Here is a 26,345-nt window from a genome sequence, read left to right on the forward strand (position 1 = left end):
GCAACACAAAGTCTTTTAATGCACATGAAAAAGTATCTGTACACATTATATTTATTTTACGCAAGAAAAAAGAATTCACAATTCTATAATGGATACTTGCAACACGGGAAATGGACGCCGTTTTTTAGTTGAGTTAGTAAAGTTTCAAAATCAAACCAATCAGGAAGAAGTAAGTAATGTTATTCCATATTTATTATATTCATTTAAATTTCTACTAGTTATAATAATAGAAACGACCAAATAAAACCTTTTTTGCAACTTAGAATAGCAAATAAGTTGACTGCCCGCTTGAGCGCTCATGGCCATTCCTGAAGACTGAGACTTAAGTTATGCTCATCTACGGTATGTTTGGCGAGTGTAAATAAAACGAGAGAGTAATTTTAGAAACGTAAGTTTATTCAGTCTTAAATAGACGATCGAGTAGGGAACACTGTAAACATATCGAGAGCGGGTCGCGGCCGCGGGGGTGCACGACTAGAGCGGCGCGACCGCAGGCGGGGGCTCACTGGCCGTCCTTGTCGTCGGGCTCCGGCCGCCAGTCCACGCGGCCCGGGCCCCAGATGAAGGCCAGCGACTGGAACGGGTCGTACGTGCGCGGCGCCGGCCGCGGACTCGCGCCGAAGCCGGGCGGCGGCCGCACGTCGGGCGCCGCCGCCGATGCCGCCGCCGGCGCGGCGCCGCGGCCGCCGTACGCGCCCCACAGCCACGCCGCCGCCGGCTGCGCCTGCGGTTCCAGCGCGCCGCCCCACACCGACCCGATAGACCCGTAGCCGCCCACCGCGCCGGGCTGTTCAGCCATTTCTGCAACGTGATCACACTCGCTCAGCTAATATGTATCACAACAATCTAAAAATACTTAAACAGTTCTTCTTGTATTACGTGTCTCCAAATTAATCAGTCACGCACTTTGGGTCGGACTGAAAACATAGGACGTAGTTAATCAACGTTCAGAATTTTTATCACGCGAGTTTAACTCACATTGTCCAGTTTATTTTCCATTTAGAAATATAATAAAGTAATAATGACAAAATGAAATATTTATCGCTGCAACATCGCACCTCTGTAAGGATGAGTCGGCGTCGAGAACGGCGCACAGTCGGAGGACGGGGCGCGCCACGCGTACTGCGGCTCGGGCGCCGCGGGCGGCGGCGACTCGTTGAAGTAGAACAGCGAGTTGGCGCCCGGCCGGCCTGCCTCGGCGCGCCGTCGCACGTCCGAGCCGATGGGTGCCAGCTGCGGCGCCACGCCGGTCGCGCCGCTGCCGCCGCCCGCGCCCTCCGCCACCACTGAGCTCCATGTGGCGCCGCGCCGCAGCGCGGCCGGCGCACGCACGTCGCCGGGCGTGGGCGGCGCCCGCGGCGGCGTGGCGGGTGCCCGCTCGGCGCCGCGCCGTCGCGTTGCCTTCTCTTTGCGGCCGTGGTGGCGCGCGGCCGCGCCCCGTGGTCGGGCCGGTTCAGTGTCGGGTCCGCGCGGTCGATCGGCGCGCCGCCCGGGACTGCTCGAACGGCGGCCGCGCGCCGTCCTCGTCGCTGCGTCTCCGTCGGTGGGGACAGTGCGCGTCTCCGGTTCTCGCGGTCCGCTGCGAACCTCGTCGGGGGGCGTGCTCGCGATCGGGGGTGGTTCGTCGTCGCCCTCGTCCCGCTCCTCGTCAGGTTCGTCGCGCTCCTCGCTCGGCGTCGACGCGTCGGACCCGGTGAACGCGCCGTCCTCGTCGGGGCCGTCGCCGGCGTGCTCCTCGAGCGTTTCGAACTCGTCGGGCTCGGGCGGAGGCGGTTCCGGCGTAGGCGGAGCGGCCTCGGCGGGTGGCGCGGCATCCGCGGCCGTCTCGGGGTCCAGGTCGGCGTCCTCGCTGGAGCGGTCGTCGTCTTCGGCGGCGCGGCGCAGTACCTCGGCGCGCCAGCGCTCGAAGGCGCGGCGCTCGGCGAGCGGGTCGAGCGGCGCGGGCGGGCGGCGCGCGGCGCGGCGGCGGCGCGCTGGCGGTGGGCGCGGCGCGGCGGGCGGCGGCGGCGGCGGCGCGGGCAGCGCACGCAGGTCGAGCGGCGCGGCGGGCGGCGCGGGCTGGCGGGCGGCGCGCGCGCGCCGCAGCCCGCGCTCGGCGTCGAGCGCGGCGGCGGCCAGCACGAGCGCGAGCGCGGCCAGCGCCAGCGTGGCGGCGGCGGCGCGCAGCGCGGGCTCGGCGGGCGGGCGCGGCAGGCGCGCGGCGCAGGCGGGCAGCAGGCGCGCCGGCGCGGCGCCGAGCAGCGCGAAGGCGGCGCGCGCGGCGCCGGCGCGCACGGTGAGCGCGGCGGGCACGCGCGCCAGCGAGTAGTCGGGCGCGAAGGCCAGCGTGAGCGCGCGCGAGCGGTTGGGCGCCAGCGTGAGCGGCGCGCACGGCTGCAGGCGGAAGCCGCGCGCGGCGCAGGGCCGGCCCGCCAGCCGCCAGTCGCGCAGCCGCACCGCCACCGCGCCAGTGTTGCGCGCCACCACCGTGCGCTGCACCGCGCCGCCCGCCGCGCCCGCCGCGCCGCACGAGCTCACCTGCGGCCCGGTCGGCTCGTTACGGAACGGGGACACTGACAGCGTGACTTCGACCGTCCACTGCCAAACATTGGCCTCCCCAGAAGGAGGATATTGCGAGTATTCGCTACTCTAAGTTCTAGGAGGGACGCTGCCACCCATCCCTCGACCGTTAAGTTCCCTCGATCGAGTTGTCCCGGCATCCTTAAACATACCATGCGTTCCCGGAAGTACAGCCCAGGGAGACGATGCCCAGAGTAGCAAATACGATAAACGATCTAGATCTAGTGCCTTTACAGAATAATTAGCTCTACCGAGAAGACAACTACGACGAAAAGTCAAAACATTCGCGAAATGGAAGAATTGATGAGGGTTGGTTTACGTCGAGGTAGTCACTTATTAAGGACCTCGTTAAAAGTATATATACCAAGTTTAAACCAAATCGGATCATTAACTTTTGAGTTATCGACGTACAAACAAGTGAATCGGGAAGAAGTCAACAAGTATGAAGAAAATTCAACACCGCGCCGTTATTAAGTTCCTCACCAAGCAAGAAACATCCGCTCAGACGATTTTTCAAAAGCTGTTAGCAGTTTACGCGAACTCTACACCTGGTAAAATCGTGGTTTACAAGTGGCATGGACTTCTCACACAAGGAAGAGTCTATTGAAGGTAACCCCCGCTCCAGACGGCCAATTGAGGCCACCACAGCGGAAATTGTCACAAAGTAGAAAAACTTGTATTAGAAGATACCTGACTGAAGAAAAAGCAGTTTGTAGCAATGGTTGGAGTATTCGAAACAAGTATTTAAAATATTCTACATCATCATCTTGGCATAACTAAAATCAATGCATAATGCGTTCCAAGAATGCTCACTCCACTTCAAAAAAATGAGCGTGTCGAGTGTTTTCGCTTGTTTTTGGAGCTCTGTGAAGAGAGTAGGAAAGAAGTTGACACCCGGATTGTTACTAGAGATAAAACCTCGGTTCACCACTATGAACCTCAGTCGAAGCAAGAGCCGATGCAATGGCATAAAAATGGCACAACATCTCCGAAGAAGTTGAAAATGTCATAACCGGCCGGAAAGATCATGGCGACTATCTTTTGGGATACAGAAGGTATTTCGCTGATCGCTTATAAAAATCGTAGTGTGACTATACGACGAGACAGTACTATGCTTTTTTACTGGATAGATTGAAAGAACTATCGAGGAAAAAAGGGGAGAAAAGTGTGCTTCTGTTACACGACAATGCTCCCGTCCACACGTGCCATGTTGCGACGGCTGCAATCCACCGATGCGGGTTTGAAAAATTAGACCACCCAACTTACAGTCCAGACCTGGCCCCCAGCGACTCGTATTTATTCCCAAAAATGAAAAAGCAGCTAATAAAAAAAAAATTTGGCGACGATAAAGAAGTCTGCAATTTCGGCCTATTTTGACAGCAAAGATAAACTTTTTTTCGATGGTATGTTTTAAGATACAAAAAATGTATTAAGGTTAAGGGAAAATATATTAAAAAAAATAGTTTCATATTTAATTTCAACCCCTTCCCCCTCGTAATGCGAGTTCATTTCGCAAACTTTTTGATCTCCCCTCGTAATGCGAGTAGCCGTCCATAAACTCGTGTCTGCTGCACAAAATCGCACTGAACGACGGAAAATTTTATCTATATTCGTGACACGTGGACACGAAAGGTCGAGCGACAAGAAAGAAAGTTAAAGATGTGATTAATTTCGGTCACCTCGAATAGTATCGGGTCGTCGCTGCCCGGCTGCCGGCCGTCCAGCTCGAACGTCGGATATACGCCGCGACCCCAGATCAGCATGCTCTCCAATATGGTCAAGTTATTTCTGCAAAAACAATTATCCATTTTAGTTACGTCAAAAACGGAACAGTGGTGTACAGCGGACGGCGCACACTGACCTCAGGTAGAGCAGCGTGGCGAGCGGCGCGGCGCGCGTCGGCGTGAACATCATGTGCAGCTCCAGCTCCGCGCCCGCCGCCAGCAGCAGCAGCGGCGCCGCCCCCGCCCCCTGCCCCTGCCCCGGCCCCTGCCCCTGCCCCGCGTCCGCCCCCTCTCCCTCCTCGCCCGCCCACAGCCGCACCTCCCCGCGGGCCGCGCGCCACTCCCGTAATTCAAACGCTTCACGCTCCCACACGCAGCCCTCGCTTCCGCACATGGTTTCCACTTCACTCCACCTGCATTTTGTTTCACACATTAACTTTAAAACTTAATAATATTAATAATAAATTTATAAGAATAAATAATAAAAGAGCATATGAGGAGCATACTAGAGGAGGCGATTCTAGAGATCCGAAAAACTCCCCTCGAAGAGAGACCGAAGCTTCCCCGGATATATCCAAATGTGGCGCGTGCTGCCTCAATACCTTGAAGGCAGCGGTGACCTGGGAGAGACGAGCTCAATCTTATTCGGCGCTGCGTTGGCAGTATGCCGACATACCGGCGCAAAAATGCCCCGGGCTGGACGTAATATCCGAAGGGATAATGCGAAACCAGCCTGGAAAAGAAGAATTGAGCGGCGGATCACCCAGGCCAGGGTTCTCATTGGCAGACTGCTCTGCTTCAGGGAGGGTAATACACGCCCGAGAATTATGCGCTCCGTAAAAGAGGCCTTTGCTGGGACAGATGTACGTCTGTTCCAGCCGGACTTCGGGCAAAAACTTGCGGAGCGTATAGACGATCTGAAGCAGAAGATCGCTGCATGGGGGAAGCGACTCCGACGGTACTCTGAGAGGGTCGAGAGGTATCAACAGAATCGTCTCTTTATGAGTGATCAACGGAAGTTTTATAGGAACTTGTAGCACCCCAAACTGCAGCCCACAGGAAAAAGACCAGAAACAGTCAATTTCGTCGCCTTCTGGCGACAGCTGCGGTCTGAACCTGTGGAGCATGAGGAGGGCGCATGGATGCAAGATGTTGAGGAAGCATGTGCTCGAATAACGCCGATGAACGCCATTGCCATTACGGTGGAAGACGTGGTTGCCGCGATCCGTCGGGCTCCGAACTGGAAAAGTCCGGGGATCGACGGATTGCAGCACTGCTGGTTAAAGGCGTTCTCGGCCAGCCATGCGACCTTAGCCGTGCAATTCCAGAGTGCCCTCGAAAACAGGACGCTCCCGAACTTCCTTACAACCGGGATCACTTATTTAGCTCCTAAGACGGACGATACCGCGGATCCATCTAAATATCGCCCCATCACTTGTCTTACGACAATATATAGACGTTAACATCCGTTCTGAGCGCTAAGATCTCTCGTCATGTGTACGAAAATAAGATCCTATCTAGCGCTCAGAACGGATGCAGGGGCGGTAGCCGCGGATCGAAAGAGCTGCTCCTCATTGATGCTGTCACTGGCCACGTGGTCAAGCGGAACCGTCGGAATTTCTCCGCCGCCTGGATAGATTATAAAAAGGCGTTCGATTCCGTGCCCCATTCATGGCTCCGGAGGATACTCGAGCTGTACAAGATCGACGGTACAGTTCGAGTGTTCTTGGAGGCATGCATGGGGCAGTGGACGACGATCCTGACTATTCAGGGCGAGCGATTGACGGATACCGCTGACCGGATAGAGATAAAGAGGGGAATATTCCAGGGTGATTGTTTGAGTCCACTTTGGTTTTGCCTGTCCCTGAATCCTCTTAGTACTTTACTGGAGAATTCGGGGACTGGATTTCAGTATCGGAGAGGAGGTACACGAGTGTCTCATCTTCTGTACATGGATGACTTGAAACTACTAGCTCCGAGCGTCAAACGCCTGACGAAGCTGCTAAATATCGTAAACGATTATAGCAGCTCTGTTAGGATGGCACTCGGAATAGACAAGTGCGCGGTCCTCCATGTGCAGAGGAGACGGGTCGCTCAAACTGAAGGGATCGCCACAGATCCCTCTAATATTAAAACCCTCTCCGAGGCTGAAACATACCGGTATCTGGGCATGTCAAAACATCGGTGTGAGGGAGACGGATGTGAAACAGTCGGTCCGCGAGGAATTTTTTGCGCGCCTTACAAGAGTACTGAAAAGTTGCTGGTCGGGCGCCAATAAAGTCCGAGCTTATAACGGCTGGGTCATACCCGTACTCCTTTACACTTTTGGCGTGCTCAGATGGTCTCAAACCGAACTCGAAGCCCTGGATCGGAAAGTCCGCACAACTATGACCCTCCATAGAATGCATCACCCGAAATCGTCAGTCATGAGGCTGTATATCCCGCGGAAGGCTGGTGGTCGAGGCTTGTTAAGCGTTAAGATTATGCACAACCGCGAGATTGACAGCCTCAGGACATATTTTCTGGAGAAAAGAGACGAGGGTTTGCATAGAGAGGTCATAGAATGTGACAAAGGATTCACCCCTCTTTCTCTGGCTAAAGAGGACAGGCGAAAACCCGAAGTTTTGGGTACCTCTCAGCGGGAGGCCGTATGGAAAGAGAAGGAGTTGCACGGAAGGTTCTTCAAAGCCCTTCACGGGCCGTACGTAAACACGAAGACCTCCGTGCACTGGCTACAGTTCGGTGATCTCTTCGGAGAGACCGAGGGTTTTGTCTGTGCAATACAGGATCAGGTGGTTAAGACGAACAATTACCAAAAGCACATTCTGAAGGATGGCACTGAGGACATCTGTCGGGCATGTCGCCATCCTGGAGAGTCACTCAGACATGTGCTTTCGGGTTGTTCAGCTCTTGCCAAGACTGAGTACTTGCACAGACACAACCAGGTAGCCAAAATACTCCATCAAGAGCTAGCTCTGAAGTACGGCCTCGCGAATGAGAGGTTGCCGTACTATAAGTACGAGCCCCAGCCGGTCCTCGAAAGCGACAGCGTCAGGCTCTACTGGGACCGATCCATCATCACGGACAGGACCGTTCTTGCGAACAAACCTGATATCATGGTGACGGATCGGGCACTCTCGAGGGTGTTCTTGGTGGATGTCACCATACCGCATGACGAGAACCTCGTGAAAGCCGAAACCGAGAAGAAGAGAAAATATCTCGACCTGGCTCACGAGGTGACCGAAATGTGGGGGGTGACATCTACCGAAATCATCTCAATTGTTATGTCGGTGAACGGTCTTATCCCAACCAGTCTGGAACAACATCTCAGACGGTTGGGATTCCGAGGCGGCTCACTCCCGGGAAAGATGCAGAAAGCGGTGCTCTTATATTCTGCCCGCATTGGACGCCGGTTTCTCTCCCTGGGGCCCTGAACCCCGGCCGACTGTGCTTCTGCCGGGGGTTAGTTGCCATCTCTCCTTAAGAGGGGAGATGAGAATTATATTAAGAATTATAGTAAAATTTATAAATAAATAATTATATATAACCATGACTATGTTAACTCGGTACTCGATAAGACGTTAATAATGTACGATATAGCAATGCAGCGAGCGTATGTCGGGTATGCACGTATGCACGTACCGGTGGTGCGTGTGGTGCAGCAGCCGGCGGTGCAGCGGCGCGGCCAGCACGGGCTGCAGCAGCAGTGCGCGCGAGGCGGGGTTGCGCACGCGCACGCGCAGCGGCTCGGCGCCGCCCACCGCCGCCGCGCCCGCCGCCGCGCCGCCCGCCGCCAGCCGCGGCCACTGCAGCCGCACGCGGCCCGCCGCCGCCACCTGCGCCACCTGCGTCAGGGCCCAAACTACTAGTGCCATCTTAGGGGACGTTCAACTCGTCCATTTTTCATCTTTTTTTATTTAAAAAAAACTAGAAAAGATAGTGTTTTATGGAAAACTACGTACTGTATGTAAAGACAAAAATTACCTACTATTTATGTTTTCATTGTTAATATTAAGTTAGTGTCGTGATTTTTAAGGGACAACGATCACTTGGAAGTTACGTAACATTTAGGGAGTGGGAGGTTTGAAAAATAGTTTTCCGTGGTAGTGGAACGTCCCGAGGGGGGCCTCGGGTGCGAGTGGCGGCGGGTCGGTGGGTGGCGCGCACCTGGTCGGTGTGCAGGTGCAGCGTGAGGTTGCGCGCGGCCGGCGCCAGCCGCGCCAGCAGCGCGCGGCGCGCCGCCGCCAGCTCGGCGTCGGCCGCCAGCGCGGCGCGCGCCGCGTCGCCCGCCGCCGCCGCCGCCGCCGCGCGCCGCAGCCACGCCGCGCCGTCGGCCGACTGCAGCGCCAGCCCGGCGTAGCACGCGGGCTCGCACAGCCGCTCGGCCGCGTAGTGCACCGTGCCCACCGCGTGCCGCCCGCCCCACACCGTGCCCGAGCCCTCTTTCCTGCAAATCATCAACTATTACTATATGCATTTTCTAGTATCCAGGGAAGGAGGGGGCGAGGGGAATTGTAAGTAATACGAACTACTAGTCCGGTTGCAATATACCCCGTCAGGTGATCCCCACTAGAAACCGTCGTGCTGAATTCCAGGTACATTTATCACGATGGGCTAACTGACTTGCTCTTTTGTTTTCACTAATCAACCCTCACTGGCGGAGACGTGCTATTTATACTCATAAAAAAACCCTTGCTTATAGGTGTAAAATAAGTATATCAAGTATTTAATAGTGTACGATACCAACACCACAGAATATACCCAGAAAATGAGATACTAAGAAATATACTGGGACACGGGCACTACTACAAGCAAGCGATGCTCGTGTGCGTAGAGCTCTGTTCCTCGTCACACACACACGCGTTGCTGTAGTCCGGTTTAAGGCGGCTCGCTCGGTGCCGCAAATCGACGGCTACACGACACACGTCTGTTTCAGTAAAATTTCAAGTGTACTCTAGTGTGTCAAAATAATAATAAAAAAATTGTCATATATAATATTAACCTGTAGTCGTACTGTCTTCAATCTAAGTTTCTAGTATTATATGTTATGACGTATCAATTAGCGTGTGTGTGTGTGTGTGTGTGTGTTGTAAAATAAAAATGTGACAAATATATAGTTTTAGATTACAATTATTGTTTTTTTTTTTTTTTATTTTGAAAAGTAGAAGTTGGAGCATTATGAAGACTTTCATTTTCTGATATAGGTATCGTGTTCTACTAATTTGGGATTACTGATATAAAATATTTAACTCTGTTGTTGCAATCTTTATATATTTGTCGACACATCCAATGACACAATACACACAATACACCTTCTGGGTATAATGTTTCTTCTGTACCTATTGCAGTGTATTTTTGGATTATAAGATAGACATATATATATAGATGTGACTGAACAATTTGGATAAATATTTTTCAACAGTGTAGTTTATTTTTTTATTTTATTTAAGAAAAAAAATGTTATTACACATTAAGAAATAAAAAAGGCATATCGTACACAAATATAACGGCGGGGTCGGGCACCGGCTGCGTCACGTTGAGGACGCGCACAGTGATGGTCATAGTGCTCTCCAGTATCAGCGGCGCCGACGACCATGTATACTGCAACGGAACGAGTCGTCACTCGGGGCGTTAACAGGGAAGCGGGCAATCCAATTATAACTTTGAATGGCAAACAAGCTGACGGTCCACTTGATAGAAAGTGGTAATTGTCGTCTATAGACATGAGCAGTACCATGGATATAACAGAATATATTATTTCGTCCATGATACTTCCCATGCGCTGCCATTTCTGAGGACTCAGGTGTTACTTCTTTGTATCCAGTAAATTAATGCTATATCCCACCCTTTAAACCGAAATACAGCCATGCAAACACAACTGCTTCACGGTTGAAACACGAATGGGACAGAGGTATCCCAAGCAATCGAGTTTTGTACAAAGTCTCCCTGTGGTAAGAAGTAAGTAAGGTACCGGCGCGGCGGCGGGCAGCAGCAGCGGCGGCGCGCGCAGGCGGCCGGCGCGCGCGGCCAGCGAGACGGCGGCGCGCGCGGCGGCGTGCTGCGAGCGCACCCAGACGGCGCCCGCCAGGCGGCCGGGCCGCGCCGGCGCCGCCAGCCGCAGCGCCGCCGCCACGCTGCCGCCCGGCGCGGCGCAGCGCCGGCCGCGCAGCTGCAGCGCGGCGCGCGCGCGCGGCACGGCGGCGGCGGCGCGCGCCGCGCACAGCGCCACCGGCGCCGGGTTGCGCAGGCGCAGCCGCACGCGCAGCGCCGCGCCCGCCGGCAGCGCGCCCACGCGCAGCCGCCCGTCCTGCCCGTCCTGTCGGCCCGGCCACTCCCACTCCTGCCGGCACGCGCGCACGCACCACGCATACAGAACAGTATCCAATATTGCACCCACAACCACATACTGATACCCTCATATCCTATTAATAAACATATCAATATAAATATCTTAAAAAGTAGTCTATATATCAATATCGCCAACACCGAACGATATGCGTCTGAATTCATTACATATTGATTATATTATTTTCGTCGAACGTATTTATATTATTTTAAAAAATTAATCCACACTAAGTGCTTAGTTAAGATACAAGTAAGCAGTAAAATGGCAACCAATCTGACAACCTATCTGATGAAATAAGATAACCGTCGCTCATAGACATGAACAATACTCAAAAATTTACAAAATAATACAAAAATCACTAAAATTAATTGAATACAGGGTGTAAGTTGCCATAATTAGAACCATGAAATTTGTACTCAAAATTTCGATATTTAAGATAACTATGCGCTACGCGAAGAACTTTAAATATTCTTATCGAGACTATTGTATGTTATGTCTCATTTAATAATCGTTTTTTTTTTTTTTTTTTTTCATATTTTGTTTTACCCTAGAACTTATCAGTCTAACTTAGCAACCTCGTGGTTCAAACAACAGGACCAGTTGGTTGAATTGAAACAAAGTTGAGTTCTCATATTTTGTTGATTACTGAAATATAATTCGTATTTTTATTGATTAATAGGTAATAGATGTAAAACGGAGTAACTTTTTATTCAAATCATACATTTGTAATCATTTTAAAGATATCTTTCTACAAAATACTTGAAAAAAATTAGTTCAAATCAATAGACTTTTCCCTGTATACAAAAAATCTAGAAGAATTGAGGTTCTCGTTTTAAGATAAAAAACTTAAAATAATATAAGAACTCATATAGAAATGTAGTAAATTAGTAGCCCTCGCAATGAACGAGAACACAGATAGTTTACAATATGTGTACAAAGTTAGGAAGGAGGGAAGGCGCGAGAGTGCAGTAGTGTAGTACGCACGAAGTGGAAGGTGCCGGCGTAGACGTGCAGCGGCACAGTGATCGCGGAGGCGTTGGTGCGCAGCGTGAGGTGCGCGCGCGCAGCGGTGGCGGGCGCGGGCGCGCGCAGCCGCACGCGCAGCCGCCGCGCGCCGCCCGCCGCCAGCGCCGCCGCGCCGCGCCACGCCGCGCGCTGCGACCGACCGCTCACTGTCACTGTGTCAGCTCACTCACTCACTCACTCACTCACTCACTCACTCACTCACTCACTCACTCACTCACTCACTCACTCACTCACTCACTCACTCACTACCATTGTTACCAATACACTTTCTCAGATCGACCTCCACGCGGTTCCCCCTAGAAACCATCACGGTTAATTCTTGTCGAAGTCATCATGGTGGGCCACCTGATCTACATTCATTCTCACCTATCATCTTCTACTGGTACCTCATCGGTGTTTACCGATAGCGCGGTGAAAATAACTGCTCAACATAAACCTCCCCCCTGGGGAGATTTGCCAGTACACTTCGAAGATGTTTTAAGGAGGACGCTGCTGCCCATTCCTCGTCCTCCCTTAGTCACCTCATACGACACCCACAGAAAAAGAAAGGGCTGCCCATTCTATGCCGGAACCGTATGATGATAAAATTACTTACATGGAAATATTTATCGTAGTCGGGCCCGTATTCGATATCAATAATTTCGATCGGAACGGGGAAATCGTTCCGAAACAGCAACTCGCGCTCCTTGAACACCTCCTCTCCCTTCGCAGTTATGAAGCTGCAAACAAAAATCGTATGTTTATACTTGGAAAAATAAATTATTAAATTCCTTAAAGAAATAATTGAAATATCTATCTTAATTATAATAATATGCTTATTTAAAAAAAGGTACTTACTGTAGCTCGGCGGGCAGGGCTCGCACGCCGCCGGGCCGCCGGGCGGTAGTGTGTGCAGTGAGTGCGGGTGATACTTACTGTAGCTCGGCGGGCAGGGCTCGCACGCCGCCGGGCAGTAGCCGCACGCTGTAGGGCACGGCGGCGCGGCCCAGGCGCACCCAGCCCGCGCACCACGCGCCGCGTGCCGAACTCTCCGCCTCCAGCCTCCTCTCCGCCTCCATCTCCGATAGGTAATTCTCCCACAGTTGCGAAACTGAAATTTTTTATATTTAAAAGTTTAACTACTAAAAAAGGAGCTTCTTGACTGTTATTTTTGTAAGATGAACTAAATTTAGTTGTATTATAAACAAGTACAATATGCGTGCGTGTACTGACAGTGCAGCGTGAGCGTGGCGGCGGGCATGGGCGGCGCGTGCGGCGGCAGCTCGTGCAGCAGCGTGCTGGCCACGACGCCCGCTGCGCCCGCGCCGCTCGCGCCTGCACCCACAACGCGGTTCTGTACTCTACTGCACACGTGTATATACATAATATTATGACTGCTGAAACTGCATTACTCTCCAAGATTATTAGCTAATGTTGGATACGTTAAATCGTTTATTGCTATTTCGGATATATAAGGTGTTACCAAATTATCTGCATTCGCTTCAAGATTATATAGTTTTACACATTTACAAGTTACAATGATGATAGAGTTTTGTGTTTCAAATATCATATTAATTTCATACAAAAAAAGTCTTAATAAATGTAAATGTTTCACCCTGTGTAAAAAAGCGACGTTGTCGCTTTAGTCACAACTTTCTTAAGAACGGCGCTATTGACTAGAAAATTAAAAAATCCATTTAACCCAGTTATTGGATACTCAGTCGAGATATTTTTGAATTTAATACTGAAAGTTCCATCACAGTTAGCAGACAAGTGAATAATCACGACAAACCGAAACGATTCCACGTACTTGTTTTAAATAGGGACAAGTCGCGAGTGGGCGGTGAGAGCGCTTACCGTTAGCGGTGGCGCCGTTGACGGCGGCGGCGCCGAGCGGCGGCGGCGGCGGCGGCGGCGGCGCGAGCGGCGCGGGCCCGCAGCGCGCCGCCCACACGTGCGCGGCCAGCGGCACGCTCGCCGCCGCGCTGTTGCCCGCCTCCAGCTGCCACTGCGCACACGCGGCAACGCGGGTAACGGTTGGAAGGATACGCACAAACTACATACTATTTCTGTTGTTCCACTGTAGCTAGTACGAACATACACACAGTCTGTTACATAATAACATTTTACCAGATGGAGCAACCTTTTCCAAAGTGGGCGATAACGCCTCCTTGTGGGCGCTGCAGGTTTAAAGCGGGGCGGTAAGCGACTCAGAAAAAATGAATGCGTTGTATAGAGGCTTGGGGGTAATTTGTTGATCTTGAAGTGAAGAATCGTGGTTATTAAGTAGGTGAAAAAAAGGGGGCGCTAAAAAAGAATTGATTGTGAAAGCGGGCAGTAGAGAAAATAAGTTTGGGAAGAGTGTGCGAGTGCGAGTGCGAGTGCGCGTGCGAGTGCGAGTGCGAGTGTACCGTGTGCGGCGGGTCGGCGGCGCCGCGCAGGCGCAGGCGCAGCTGCAGCGGGCGCGCGTGCTCGCCGGCGGCCGCGCGCCGCGCCTCCACGGCCACCACCAGCCCGCCGCCCGACATGTTCGCCTTGATCCTGCACACGCGCCAACCACGCTCCACTTTATAATCCGCCAAACATATACAAACAGTTCGAATGTTGAAAAAGCCGGTCAAGTGCCAGTCCAACGAGCGCAACGAGGGTTCCGTACAAAATTACACAAATCCTCCAAATTTATGATTTTAGGATTTTTCCTTTACTTGTGCTACATTGCTTCATGCCAAATTTCATAATTCTAGGTCAACGGGAAAAACCCACTAGGTTTTGATTCCCTTTGCGAATATCAAAATATGCGATATAAATGAACATAAACGACCATATTTTTTCTAAATCAGTTCAATCAAAAAGTATGGTCGATATTTTTTGATTGAAATGATTCAGAAACTTGATTTTTTTGCTGCTCTAAGAGATTACAGACTTGAATATATGTATATGAGTATATTAATTTTAACTTGATACCTCTATATGTTCCTAAGAAACAGGGTTTTAACAAATAGATGGACGGACAACAGAGTGATTCTGTAAAAGTATCATTTTTCCTTTGGAGGTACGAAACCCTAAAAATCAGGGAAAAGGGAAAAATTTTAATTTTTTTTATTATTTTTTTTAAGAAGCTTAGAATACTATACACCCTTATGGCCAACCAGATGGAAAGTGATAACCGTCGCCTATAGATGTAAATTAGAATACTTTATTATTACATTTGGGCGAAACCTAAGTGAACGGCTAGTAACATATGAACAGTGACACTAATTAAACTATAAGTTACTTGAAATCGCACATTGAGAATGAACAGTGCTAGACGCGCACCTGACATAGGCGGTGAGCGGCTGGTGCTGGAGGTGCTGGTGGTGCTGATGGTGCTGGTGCTGGTGCTGGTGCTGGTGCTGGTGGTGCGGCGGCGGCGCGAGCAGCAGGCGCACGAGCGGGCGCGCGGCGCGCGGCGGCAGCGCCCAGGCGTGGCGCGCGGCGGCCGCGCCGCCGGCCGGCAGCTGCAGCCGCAGCCACGCGCCCGACGCGTACACCTCGCTCACCTGCGCAGCCGCCCGCTCTACACTCTCCTTGCCGCCGCCACTTTTTTACGGTACTTAGAACGATAAACGTACTGGCGGCGAAGCTGACGATGGGTGGTAGCCGTCGCCTATAAACATGACCATGACCAGGGCCGTGGACGTCCCGTAGCGTCCCGCGACGTCCATCCTACTTCCCGTGCGTTGCCGCTCCTCACAGCTATAACGTTATACCTCCCACCCCAAAGTTTCCCTACGATACTCTCGAACCGCCCTCCGAGCCATAACACAGCCGTACAACACACCTGCTTCGCTTCAGAAGAAAAAGTGATACCCAAGTAGACAACTTTTGCAGTCCTGCACTAGTATATATCACATTTCAAATTTTCCCCTTCCTGTCATATCTTCGTTATCATAAATTCATCACAATAGACAACTGAGCTGACTTCATCCTCACCTCATCATTCCCTGGTGCCCCACCTAAGTTTATACCAACAGTAAAATTACTATGTCATCAAAAAAACTCACGTTCACTAACTCAGTACACATCAGCTTAAATCCACTCTCATCGGGGGAATAAGACTTTTTTAATAAATGATAATGGAATGGTAACCCCACCAGCGCTATCAATATACGCTGGCGGGACACCAGTGAGGCATAATAGATGAGGATGAAGCAGGTCAGTTAGCCCACCACCACCAGTTAGATGGTTTCCAAGAGGAACCACGAGGAATTCGATCTGACATATATTATATTGCTAGCAATGAGGCTACTAATTCCCATTACTAACAATCCCTTCTTCCCCGGGGGAATAGGACTGTTAGTATTTGAGTTGACGACCTCCACGTGGTTCCCCCTGGAAACCATCGTGGTTAATTCTAGTGCAATTCGTCACGATGGACTAACTGACCTGCTTTCATCGTCACCTATGATCCCTCACTGATACCCCGCCAGAGTATACCAATAGCGCGGACAGGATTACTAAGCCATTATCATCCATAAAAAAAAAACTTGTCTCATTATCACACACCGCATGAAAAGGTCCCGCCCGTTCTCAGGGGTACTGCCACTGTACCTGTATCGTTTGATCGGTGGGATTGTACATCGTGAGCAGCGGGTCCACGGTCGCATTCAGCGGGACACGAATCCCGATCAGCGGCCAGACGTCCCACTCGCTCGCCACGCCCTCTGCCGATACCTACACGAACCAAACAAATGAAATGTCAAAAAACATTCTATAAAATTATAAATGGTATTAATATGCTTTAAATATTTTTATTTCTATCTATTTAAAAAAAAATCATTGCAAAACTGTAAAAATCCAAGTACACTTGATTTTTACAGCATATTTCTTATGATTGACTACATAAAACAGTTATACGCCGTACGCTTGCTTGCCTGCCATCGACTTCATGCTACAATCTAATAATTATAATATTAATAATTTATTTATATTGGCTTTAAGCGCTTACTAAATTAACATAAAATAACAACAATACAGTATGACGGTACTGTAACCACTTACCATCAGGTGGGTCGTATGCTTGTTTGCCACCTCAGTGGTATAAAAAAAAAGTTACATGTGATAGTAACTATTCAACAATGATATTACTAGGTGCATAGTAACTATATATGTACAGGATACTTGTGTACTCCGAGCGAGGTGTGTATGTAGAGGTGCGCGGAGACGAGGCCCTCGTGTCGGCCCAGGTACACCACCGTGAACGTGGTGTTGGCCTGCGGCGCCAGCGTCTGCAAGCACACGCCACTGCTGTACTGACAGCCGACACACTCCCATCCATACATCATCATGTTAATATGTTAATGTCCATACGTGATATGGCGTGAATTTACAGGGTACAGAGGAATAACACCCGAGTCCTCAGGAATGGCAACGCATGGGGGGTATCATGGGCGAAACAGTATACTCTGTTATGTCCATAGTACTGTTCGTGTCTATAGGCGACGGTTACCACTTTCCATCAGGTGGGCCGTCAGTTTGTTTGCCATTCTAAGTCGTATAAAAAAAAGAAAAAAAAAAATAACTCAACTACTATTTTTAATGCGAATTTTCATATTCAATTTGTATTTGTGGATTTTAACCCCTTTACATTTAACCCCTCGAGCGTTTATGCATCATACGCTGTACCGAATAAAAATGTAGTACCGCGCGCTCATGCAACAGCGTCTGTTGCATAACGCGAATTTGCAGCGTCGTTTTCATTAAATTTATGTACGTAATAAACCCATTTATCCATAACCTGTAATCAAAATTTGGTAATTTCAAAAATCGGTAACGCAGTGGGTGTAGTGAGCTAGCCGAGAGCCGATTGCTCTACGGGTTAATAAATAATTACGAAACCTCGTAGACCATAATGTGTTATTGTTGCATGGTCCCGGCATAGAATAGGCCACACCTTCCTTTCCCATGAGTGTCGTAGGAAGCGACTAAGGGACGGCAAGGGATCGGCAGCAGTGTCCCTCTTAAAGCATCTCCAAAGCCTAACTGCCGTTGCCAATCCGCCTGCCAAGCTTGGCAACTACTGGCAAAACCCCAAGAAGAAGTCTTATGTTCAGCAGTGGACAGTTAGACTGATATTACGATGAAATTTAGTATACACGTACCTATATATGGGATGAAGAAGTACATAGGCTGCTTCTAATCACGTTCAATCAACATACGTCCACCACGGAATGAAATTCCGAATTTTCGGACTCAATTTCCTGTTTTTATTCATACCTAAATTGACCCAGTACAAGGAGCTCAACATTTCGTTCGTCATATTTCCTACTATAAAAGACCAAAGGAAGGATATTTTAACTTTTTTTTAATATTTTTAAACGGTAGGTACTCATAATGCAATTCTAACATCAAATTTGTGTTTCGTTGGGCTCCGAAATTTCGGAAAACGTTTCATGGTAGGCGGGTAAAACGCAATAACCTCTTAAAAGTAAAATTAAATGTTATTTAAACAAATAGTTGCTATTTAAAGCCTTAACGACCTAAAAGATTGTGAATATATCAGGGATTCAGACGGTATTTTACATGAATAAGGACATAAGGCACTTTTGTATTTCGCTCAACATGCCCCGGTCCCAAGTCAATATACAAAATCACACATTTCAGTTTTTATTTACCGCGTGCTTAAATGTATGTGACATTATGGAGAACTTATTTGCTGTTGTAACATCGATCGCTCGCAATAACAGTCGTCACTGAGTCAACATGCACCAACTATTTACGAGCTCAAATACTTTTCATAATATTATTTTGAAGTTGGTACAGTACAGCTGCGATTAGAAGTAGTGGGCCTAATTTCGTCTAGCTGAATAAGGATTTTCCAACGCTATCCCGTTATGCAGTGACCTTAGATTATGTAGCTAGAGCATCGAGTCTCAAAAACAGGTTGACTTTTTGTCGTTTTTTTTTATCAGTATTCTATATACTTGCGCATACAATGTATCTTAACGTATTATTTAATAAATAAATTGAGTGTTATCGCATAAAAAAGATACAGAAATTACAAGAAAAAATAAATATTGAAGTTATAAAGGGATCACTCATAACCACGAGTATTTATCACGTAAAATTGTATGAAAAAGTTGAGCCGTTTTTCTCGAAGCATTTGTATGGATATACTCTATTTAAATACATAAAAACGAAGCCTCGCCTCTGGGGGGAAAGGAATTGTTAGTAATAAGGTCTAACAGCTCCACTGCTAGCAATACACTATCAGGTCGACCTCTACGTGGTTCCCCCTGGAAACCATTGTGGTTAATTTTTGTTGAATTCGTCAATATTGGCTAATTGACCTGCTTTCATCCTCACATATCATCTCTCCCTGGTGCCCCGCTAGTGTATACCGATAGCGCAGGCGGGTTTTTTTTTTATACAACTTAGAATGGCAAACAAGCTGACGGCCCACCTGATGGAAAGTAGTAACCGTCGCCTATAAACATGAGCAGTACCATGGACATAACAGAATATACTGTTTCGCCCATGATACCCCCCATGCGTTGTCATTCCTGAGGACTCAGGTGTTATTCCTCTGTACCCAATAAATTCACGCCATATCTCACCCTTCAAACCGAAACACAGCCATGCAAACACAACTGCTTCAACTTATTTATCTACTTAAAGAACTTTATCGGCCAAAAATAAATACAAGTACAAAACACGGCGGCATAGTCATATTATTAATATAAAATATCAATTATAACACGATTACGTATTAAGTGCATCATAATTTATGTACGGATAAGATAATTAGAAACAAGATGTACTGGTGGGATGGCCGCCCGTTATCAGATAACACGTGAGTGGTAACGCGAAGCAGATAATAATAATAATAAACAATACACTTGGCCGCGCTATTTCAGTACTAAGTCGCTGTGTAATTCGACACTGCGATGTGGGTCAGTTGGCTCAATACAACTTACATTATTTTACACAAATAAAACCTTACGTAGCGGTTTTTATTTAGAAGCTAATTCAACAAAACACAACACCTTCGCAAACTTGAAAGACACTTGTTGACATACTACGTTTTTTAAACTGATAAATTTAATATAATACAAGTATCAGCGGATTGATCGACTTTCGTACAATTATATGTACGGATATTTCAATACATAATTTTTCGTTTAAGATCAACATGGATGTAAATACTATCAATAGTAAAAAGAATTATCAAAATCAGTTCACAAAAAAAAAACCTATGAATTAATAAATTTCTCTTTTTGGAAACCAATAAGAATACAGTCAAATTAAGACGCTCCATCTTGTTGGAGTCTGCTAAAATTCGTATTATTTTTGCAAACTTCAAATTCTTTAGTGCTACATGAAATATTAGAACACTAATTGAATAAATCGAGTGGGTATAGAATAGTCAACCAGGTCGACCTCCACATGGTCCCTCCTGTAAACCATCGTGCTGAATTTCAAGCATATTCATTACGTTAGTCTAACTAACCTGTTTTTCATCCTCACTTATCATCTCTCGCTGGTGCCCCGCCGGTGTATACCGATGGCACGGGCGGCGTTTACCATTTCATTGTCCTTCATTAAAAGTTGAAAGAATCAATGGGTCATTATTATTTCCTGTTGATAATATAAGAACTAATAAAAAACGTATACATAGTTGCTGTTCTAATATCTACACAAGAGTGTAATTGTGTGTTAGAAAAACAATGACCGTATAGATTCCCAGCGAGCAGCCACACGAGCTGCGCACGTCACCGCGTGCTAATCAGTTAACTTTTGGCAAAACAAGCGCGACTTCTGTTCACACATTGAAAATGACTTCCGAAAGGTGGAGCTTCGCAATCTGTCTCTACTTCAATCGTCTGTATTTCTGTGGCGATGTTGCACGATTACATCACTTATTCTGAATCGATTTTTGATATACAAATGTTCTTTTTTTTTAAGGGTTCCGTACCTCCAAAGGAAATACGTAACCCTTATAGTACAGTACGGTTGTTACGGTTTTGAACAAAGGACTGGAAGGACCGAAATGGGGTCACCATTTGCGCAAGCTAAAAATTATTTTCCTCATCGAAGAGTCATTATCAAATTAGGTATATTAACAAATATGCTATGTTCGACTTGGTTCACTTGTGTTTACCAAGTAAGAGTGCGGTAACAATATCTCACGTGATGTACGCTAGTCGTAAGGCTACCGCTACCAATATATTGGACGAGATAAACAATATATACGTAGTGTTGCGTCACCGAGCGGTGATAGTGAGCGGTGAGACACGGGCAAGGCCGCCGAGCCATCGTTCGCTCGGACGGCCGATCGGCAAAACTGCTAACATTATGGAAAACTTAATTGTCCCCAAGTGCGGACGTACCATCGTTTCGGAGACAGCATGACCAGCGCATGACCTACACTAAGCATGAACTTCCCTAAGGAGAGAAAGAAATTTTATTAGACATAAACTTTAAACGAAGATGTCTGCATAGGTTAGGTACCTATGCAGATATCTTCGCTTAAAGTTTATCTCACATAATTTTACCACTATGGGGCTTGATTGTATTGCTATTTTGATTAGAAAGGGTAAATTAATAAAACGAGATAGTAACCCCTGCTGTGATATATTGGTTTAGACTGGCAGGGTGCCAATAAGGAACCATAGGTAAAGGCAAAGTTAGGTCAGTTCAAATTTTCACGAATTCACCAAAAAATAATCACGACTGTTTCCCGAAGATAGACATGACAGGGTACATTGCTAGCAATAAGGATTTGTATCCCCATTACTAATGAGACTTGTCACATGAATAAACCTTTGAACCTTTGCATTTTTCAAATTAATATCTCATAAAAGTGTCACTTGCTTCGAAGGGCACATAAAGCCGTCGTCCGGTTGGCCACATAAGAGAGCTTCGCGTATAACGAACGCGACCTAGAAACTTGACATCAGATGTAGCCACTGTTATACAAGTAATAATAACATTAAAGTAATAATCTTATTTAAATTACAGTTATATTTTTGTGACTCGGTTACATCAACGTATTACACACAACAGTGTCGATATGCGTGCTAACCACATAATGTTATGGCAGTGCAAGTAATAACAGAATATAGATATTATTTATTTATCACGACCTATCAGGTCAACCTCCACGCGGTCTACTCCTAGAAACTATGAATAAAATATATGTACTCATAGTTATGAGTTTATATTATTGTTGATTTATCAGGAATTAATAACCATGATTCATCAATCATCCCTCACTAGTACTCCGCCAATATAAATCTATAGGTGTAGGCGAAGTTAAATATATAAATGTTGTGTTGCTGTCTGTATGTAGTATCATTTTCCCTACGATGATAATAAAGTGCAAACCGCAAGGGAAACCGCAGCGCGCGATGACAACGCCGTCGTGTCGGCCCGATAACTCGTTGATAACCTATATTATCTCCCAACTATTTCTATTTATTACTTCCTAAGTGTTCGTGTGTACGTTTACATAATTTAAAACGAGCACACCCACATTTAGCGTCATGACATGTATAAATGAAATATTATGTTGACATAAGCTCATAATATTTTCAACTTTCGCATTTTTACACTTATCTAAAATATTCCACACATAATATTTATTTACATCAAGTCCTAAAACTGAAGAGGCAAAAGGTTTCTTCAGGGTCGGCGACACGCGCGCAACCCATTTGAGCCGTATACTTGTTTGCCAACTCAGTGGTATAAGCTTCTATCTTTTTCTATATGCAAACTGCGCAGACTTACCTGAGAATGCATACGCACTTTTATAAGAGGCCAGTCTTAAGTGAAAAGTATTATATACACCAAAGGACAAAATATTCAATGTCTGCCTTTAATGAAATCCCGACTACAGTTCCGGATCGAGTCAATTTAGTATACGAATTGACTTAACTCTACATTTAGTGTGACCTTACATGTTCGTCGTCTCTTTTCTCACAATACAGGATATAGGACAGTTCGACGACTAGGCAACCGTTAGATCTAGAATAATTTGTTGTTTCCAGTATTACCTTAGAGTCAAAGAAGGATGCGTGGAAGTCGGGCGTGGTGCCGGCGACGGAGGCGAGGTGCATGGTGGTGTTGGCGGTGTTGGTGAGCGTGACGGTGAGGGCGTGCGCGGCCGCCAGCTGCGCGCGGCCGAACGACAGCGCCGCCGGCGACAGCCGCAGCGCGCCCGCCGGCACCGCGCCGCCGGACCCGCCCCCACCGCTCTCCCCTACTGAATCTTTACCCCATTCCTGTTTTACCATTGAAATGCTATTTTGTAGTAATTGCTATTGGATACAAAAGAAAACTATACCACAGTTGTCTAGTCTAATATCACTGTCACCTTTCACAACAACAAACCTAACAATAAAATGTATGTCCCACTTAAATTGCTATTAGAAAACAGCTATGCTTGTGTTTCGTTTTAAATTGGCAATGAAATTACAGTGTACAGAGGCATAACACCAAAATCCTCAGAAATGATAGCGCATGAAGATTACCATGATAACTTACCAGAGGGAGATTTGTACAAAAGTTGTTTGCTTGGATACCTCTGTCCCATTCGTGTTTCGACCATAAAGCAGTTGTGTTTGCATGGCTGTGTTTTGGTTTGAAGGGTAGGATATGACGTGAATTTACAGGGTACAGAAGAATAACATCCGAGTCCTCAGGAATGGCAATGCATGGGGGTATCATGCGTGAAACTGTATACTCTGTTATGTGCATGGTACTGGTCATGTCTATGGGCGACAGTTACGACTTTCCATCAAGTGGGCTGTCAGTCTATAGATATATCAGAGAAAAAACTCTGTAAGCGGGGAACAGTTTGGTCCTCAAGCATGGCAAAGTATGACTAGTTCAAAGGCTATGATGCTATTACTCATATCTATAGGTGACAATTCCCACTTTAGAGTTGACAACACACTTGATAAAAAGTGATCAAATTCAATATTATATATAAATAAGCTTGAAACATATATTCATATAAGTAATACTTGTAATACAATACATGCCTGCAATGTAAAATGGTAATAATGAGAACATTTTAATAACTTGCATTGTTACTTTAGCATACAGCTCTTACAAATAAGCACTAACTGTAGTACAGAACTGTAGCAGCTGTTGACACTTAGATGACAACTCTTATGTAATAAGTTATTACATAAGTTTCTTGTAATCACTTATTCAAAGTAAACTCTTTCACTTGTTATTTTGAAATAAACAATCATTTATGGCATCTTTAACATTTGTTTTAAATAAAAAAAGAAGACAATTTTTTTTGGAAATTCTAATAAGAATTCTAAGAAGTATATTGTTCTATTTTTTTCTAATGTATATTTTTATATCTGTATAAAATAAGTAGGATAACAGACAATGTCAATTGATCAGTACAAAATACTAAAAATAAACTGTTGAAAAACATAAATTACCAGTAAACAATAATGATGGCTGATATTATCAATAAGTACAATACTAATATAAACTGTTATTGTATAAACTTTCCCTTGTTTTAAAAGCTGTATAAATATAAAATAGTTCCAAATTTTACCAAGGGCCAACAAACACCAGCAACAATATAGATCAACATAATGATTTGTATTTACTCATTCTGTCCTGCTTTTAGAGAAGGTTGGAGGGTAGAATAATATTTTTCAGAATGTAAGTAACTTGTATATACTTAGACTTTGACTTACAATTAATTACAGCTATTTATAAATACTAACCTATTGTTGAAATGAGTATTAAATAAAATAATTTCAAAACTTTAAATAAAGAATTAATTTATATTTGTCACAAACTACATTAAACTATATTTTGTATACAAGCAAATTCCAAGTAATAGCAAGTATGGAAAACTTACCTGAAAGGATATCCCTTCAATTAAGGAATCGTGGACAGTTATTCCTGTAAATATAAAGTATATACTTATTATAATTTACTACAATTAAACAACCTAAATGAGGCAAATAAATAAATTAAAGGAAAATGATTGAGTGTAATTGTGGATCCAAGTGACTAGAATCAAAATTAAAATTCTTAAATCATTTAATTTAAATATATATATATATATATGTAATTGACAATAAAAAAATCTATAATTATAATATCTATAATTCAAGCTTTGCTTCATTTATATGTAAATGTCTATTTGTTTATCATGTTATAGTATATCTTCTTATAAGATATTAATAAATAAACTCAACACACTGTTAAATTGTTCATAAACAGTTGTAAAACAAACACTATTGTATATTCTTTTTATCCTTATATAAAGAAATTTAATCAGACAATATTTAATTTCTCATAACAAACTAGAATCAGATTACATATGTCTCTAAGAGGTCGCTTAAATGAAATAAATGTGAGCACATCTGAAAATAAGGGTATCTACTGACCAACATCTGGTGGCGCGCAGTTGCGATTTCGAATCACTCAAGCGGCACAGAGCCTGCGTATACTTTGAAAGAAATGACTATACTCGTCTTTCCTATGACAAAAATACCATTGCAAGAAAAATGACAAACAAGACCACCTCGGCCCCGATCTAAAATAACATCAGATCGCGCACTACCGCCCGATGAAATTTGCCAACTAATTTTTTGTATATTTTATTTTATATCGGTTGTTTCAATGTTTCGCTTTTTATCATTTCTAATATATGGCTACAAACATTAGTTTCAATATATAAAATAAGAAAAACCAAGTTAATAGTAAAATTTAAAATCGATTTTACCGTGACTCTTTCCCTGAGCTGTCAGTTTAGTATTTAGAGATATATCCAATAAAGTCAATACAAAAATGTAACACCACACCATTTTTCGATACATTTTGATCACTTGTACGTAATAGACCACTATTTAATCACATTTCTTTTAACGCAATTTGACAATTTTATCAAAAGCAGTTCATTTCTAATTAGAGCTTATAAGACATGAGATGCGATACGTTCGAAAACTTAGAAATGTCGTAAATATTACGTCCATGTCAACGTGCATAAGTACACGAAGAAAGAATAGATAAGTGCCTAGTTTCTGAACTCAAATACTCGATTAATTTTATTAATCGAATGAAAATATTTTGATAACTAATTGAAGGTTATTTGAAATGTATTTTTTTAATGTATGAATTGATCATAATAAAATTCCATAATGTGTTCTTTAAATCTCATTATATATAAATAATAAACTCTAATTTAATTTTTTTTTTAAACAGAAAAGTGTTATTAACTGTATTTGATTTTCTTCTCTCTAGGTATACAATTTTCCTTTTATTATACATAAATGTGTCTCCAAAAAGATTAAAAAAAATTATAAGATTAATGATTTGTATATTTACTACTCAGTGTATGAGATAAATTATATTGTTAGGTGTAATTAACAAATAATATGAGATAAATGTTTCTAATGGAATAAATTTAAATAGTTAAAGATAAAAAATTTCCTTAACATCACTGCCAGCTGGTAGGGTACCTAGGAGACTTGCTGCATTTCCACGCTGAATAGCTATGGAAATGCGTTGACCAAAGTATAGTATATTTATATATTGATTTTCTCATAAATTATCTTGGACCGGATATTACGCCTATTTCGATTACTGAATTTATTAAACAATACTATTCAAACTCAATAATCGAATGAGAAATATATTTTATCACATCTAGACAACTGTAGATAAATATTTGACATTCTATTCTACGTCAA

General features: G+C 45.6%; 1 protein-coding gene across 3 annotated transcripts; it reads right to left on the reverse strand.

Annotated features, from left to right (window-relative positions):
• Positions 1–375: 375 nt before the first annotated feature.
• LOC113521086 (uncharacterized) lies at positions 376–25,654 on the reverse strand. 3 transcript variants are annotated; one of them, XM_052896793.1, is made up of 20 exons: positions 25,379–25,654; positions 24,506–24,549; positions 22,668–22,895; positions 16,788–16,901; positions 16,225–16,347; positions 14,950–15,026; positions 14,046–14,175; positions 13,492–13,642; positions 12,868–12,969; positions 12,571–12,745; positions 12,251–12,374; positions 11,614–11,784; positions 10,255–10,623; positions 9,781–9,884; positions 8,451–8,730; positions 7,926–8,128; positions 4,421–4,696; positions 4,239–4,347; positions 1,059–2,517; positions 376–801 (listed from the first exon to the last, which is right to left on the reverse strand). In XM_052896793.1, the coding sequence occupies exons 1-20, from the start codon at positions 25,470–25,472 to the stop codon at positions 503–505; spliced, it is 4,632 nt and encodes a 1,543-aa protein (XP_052752753.1). In that variant the 5' UTR covers positions 25,473–25,654; the 3' UTR covers positions 376–502. The 3 variants fall into 3 exon arrangements, with proteins under 3 accessions (XP_052752753.1, XP_052752752.1, XP_052752754.1); XM_052896792.1 differs by having other exon boundaries at positions 14,950–15,173; XM_052896794.1 differs by lacking the exons at positions 22,668–22,895; positions 24,506–24,549; positions 25,379–25,654 and having other exon boundaries at positions 13,589–13,642; positions 14,950–15,190.
• Between the last annotated feature and the right edge of the window lie 691 nt (positions 25,655–26,345).

This window comes from Galleria mellonella, unplaced genomic scaffold (genome assembly GCF_026898425.1).
Source record: "Galleria mellonella isolate WM207_F2 unplaced genomic scaffold, CSIRO_AGI_GalMel_v1 utg34, whole genome shotgun sequence".
Classification (NCBI taxonomy): Eukaryota; Metazoa; Arthropoda; class Insecta; order Lepidoptera; family Pyralidae; genus Galleria; species Galleria mellonella.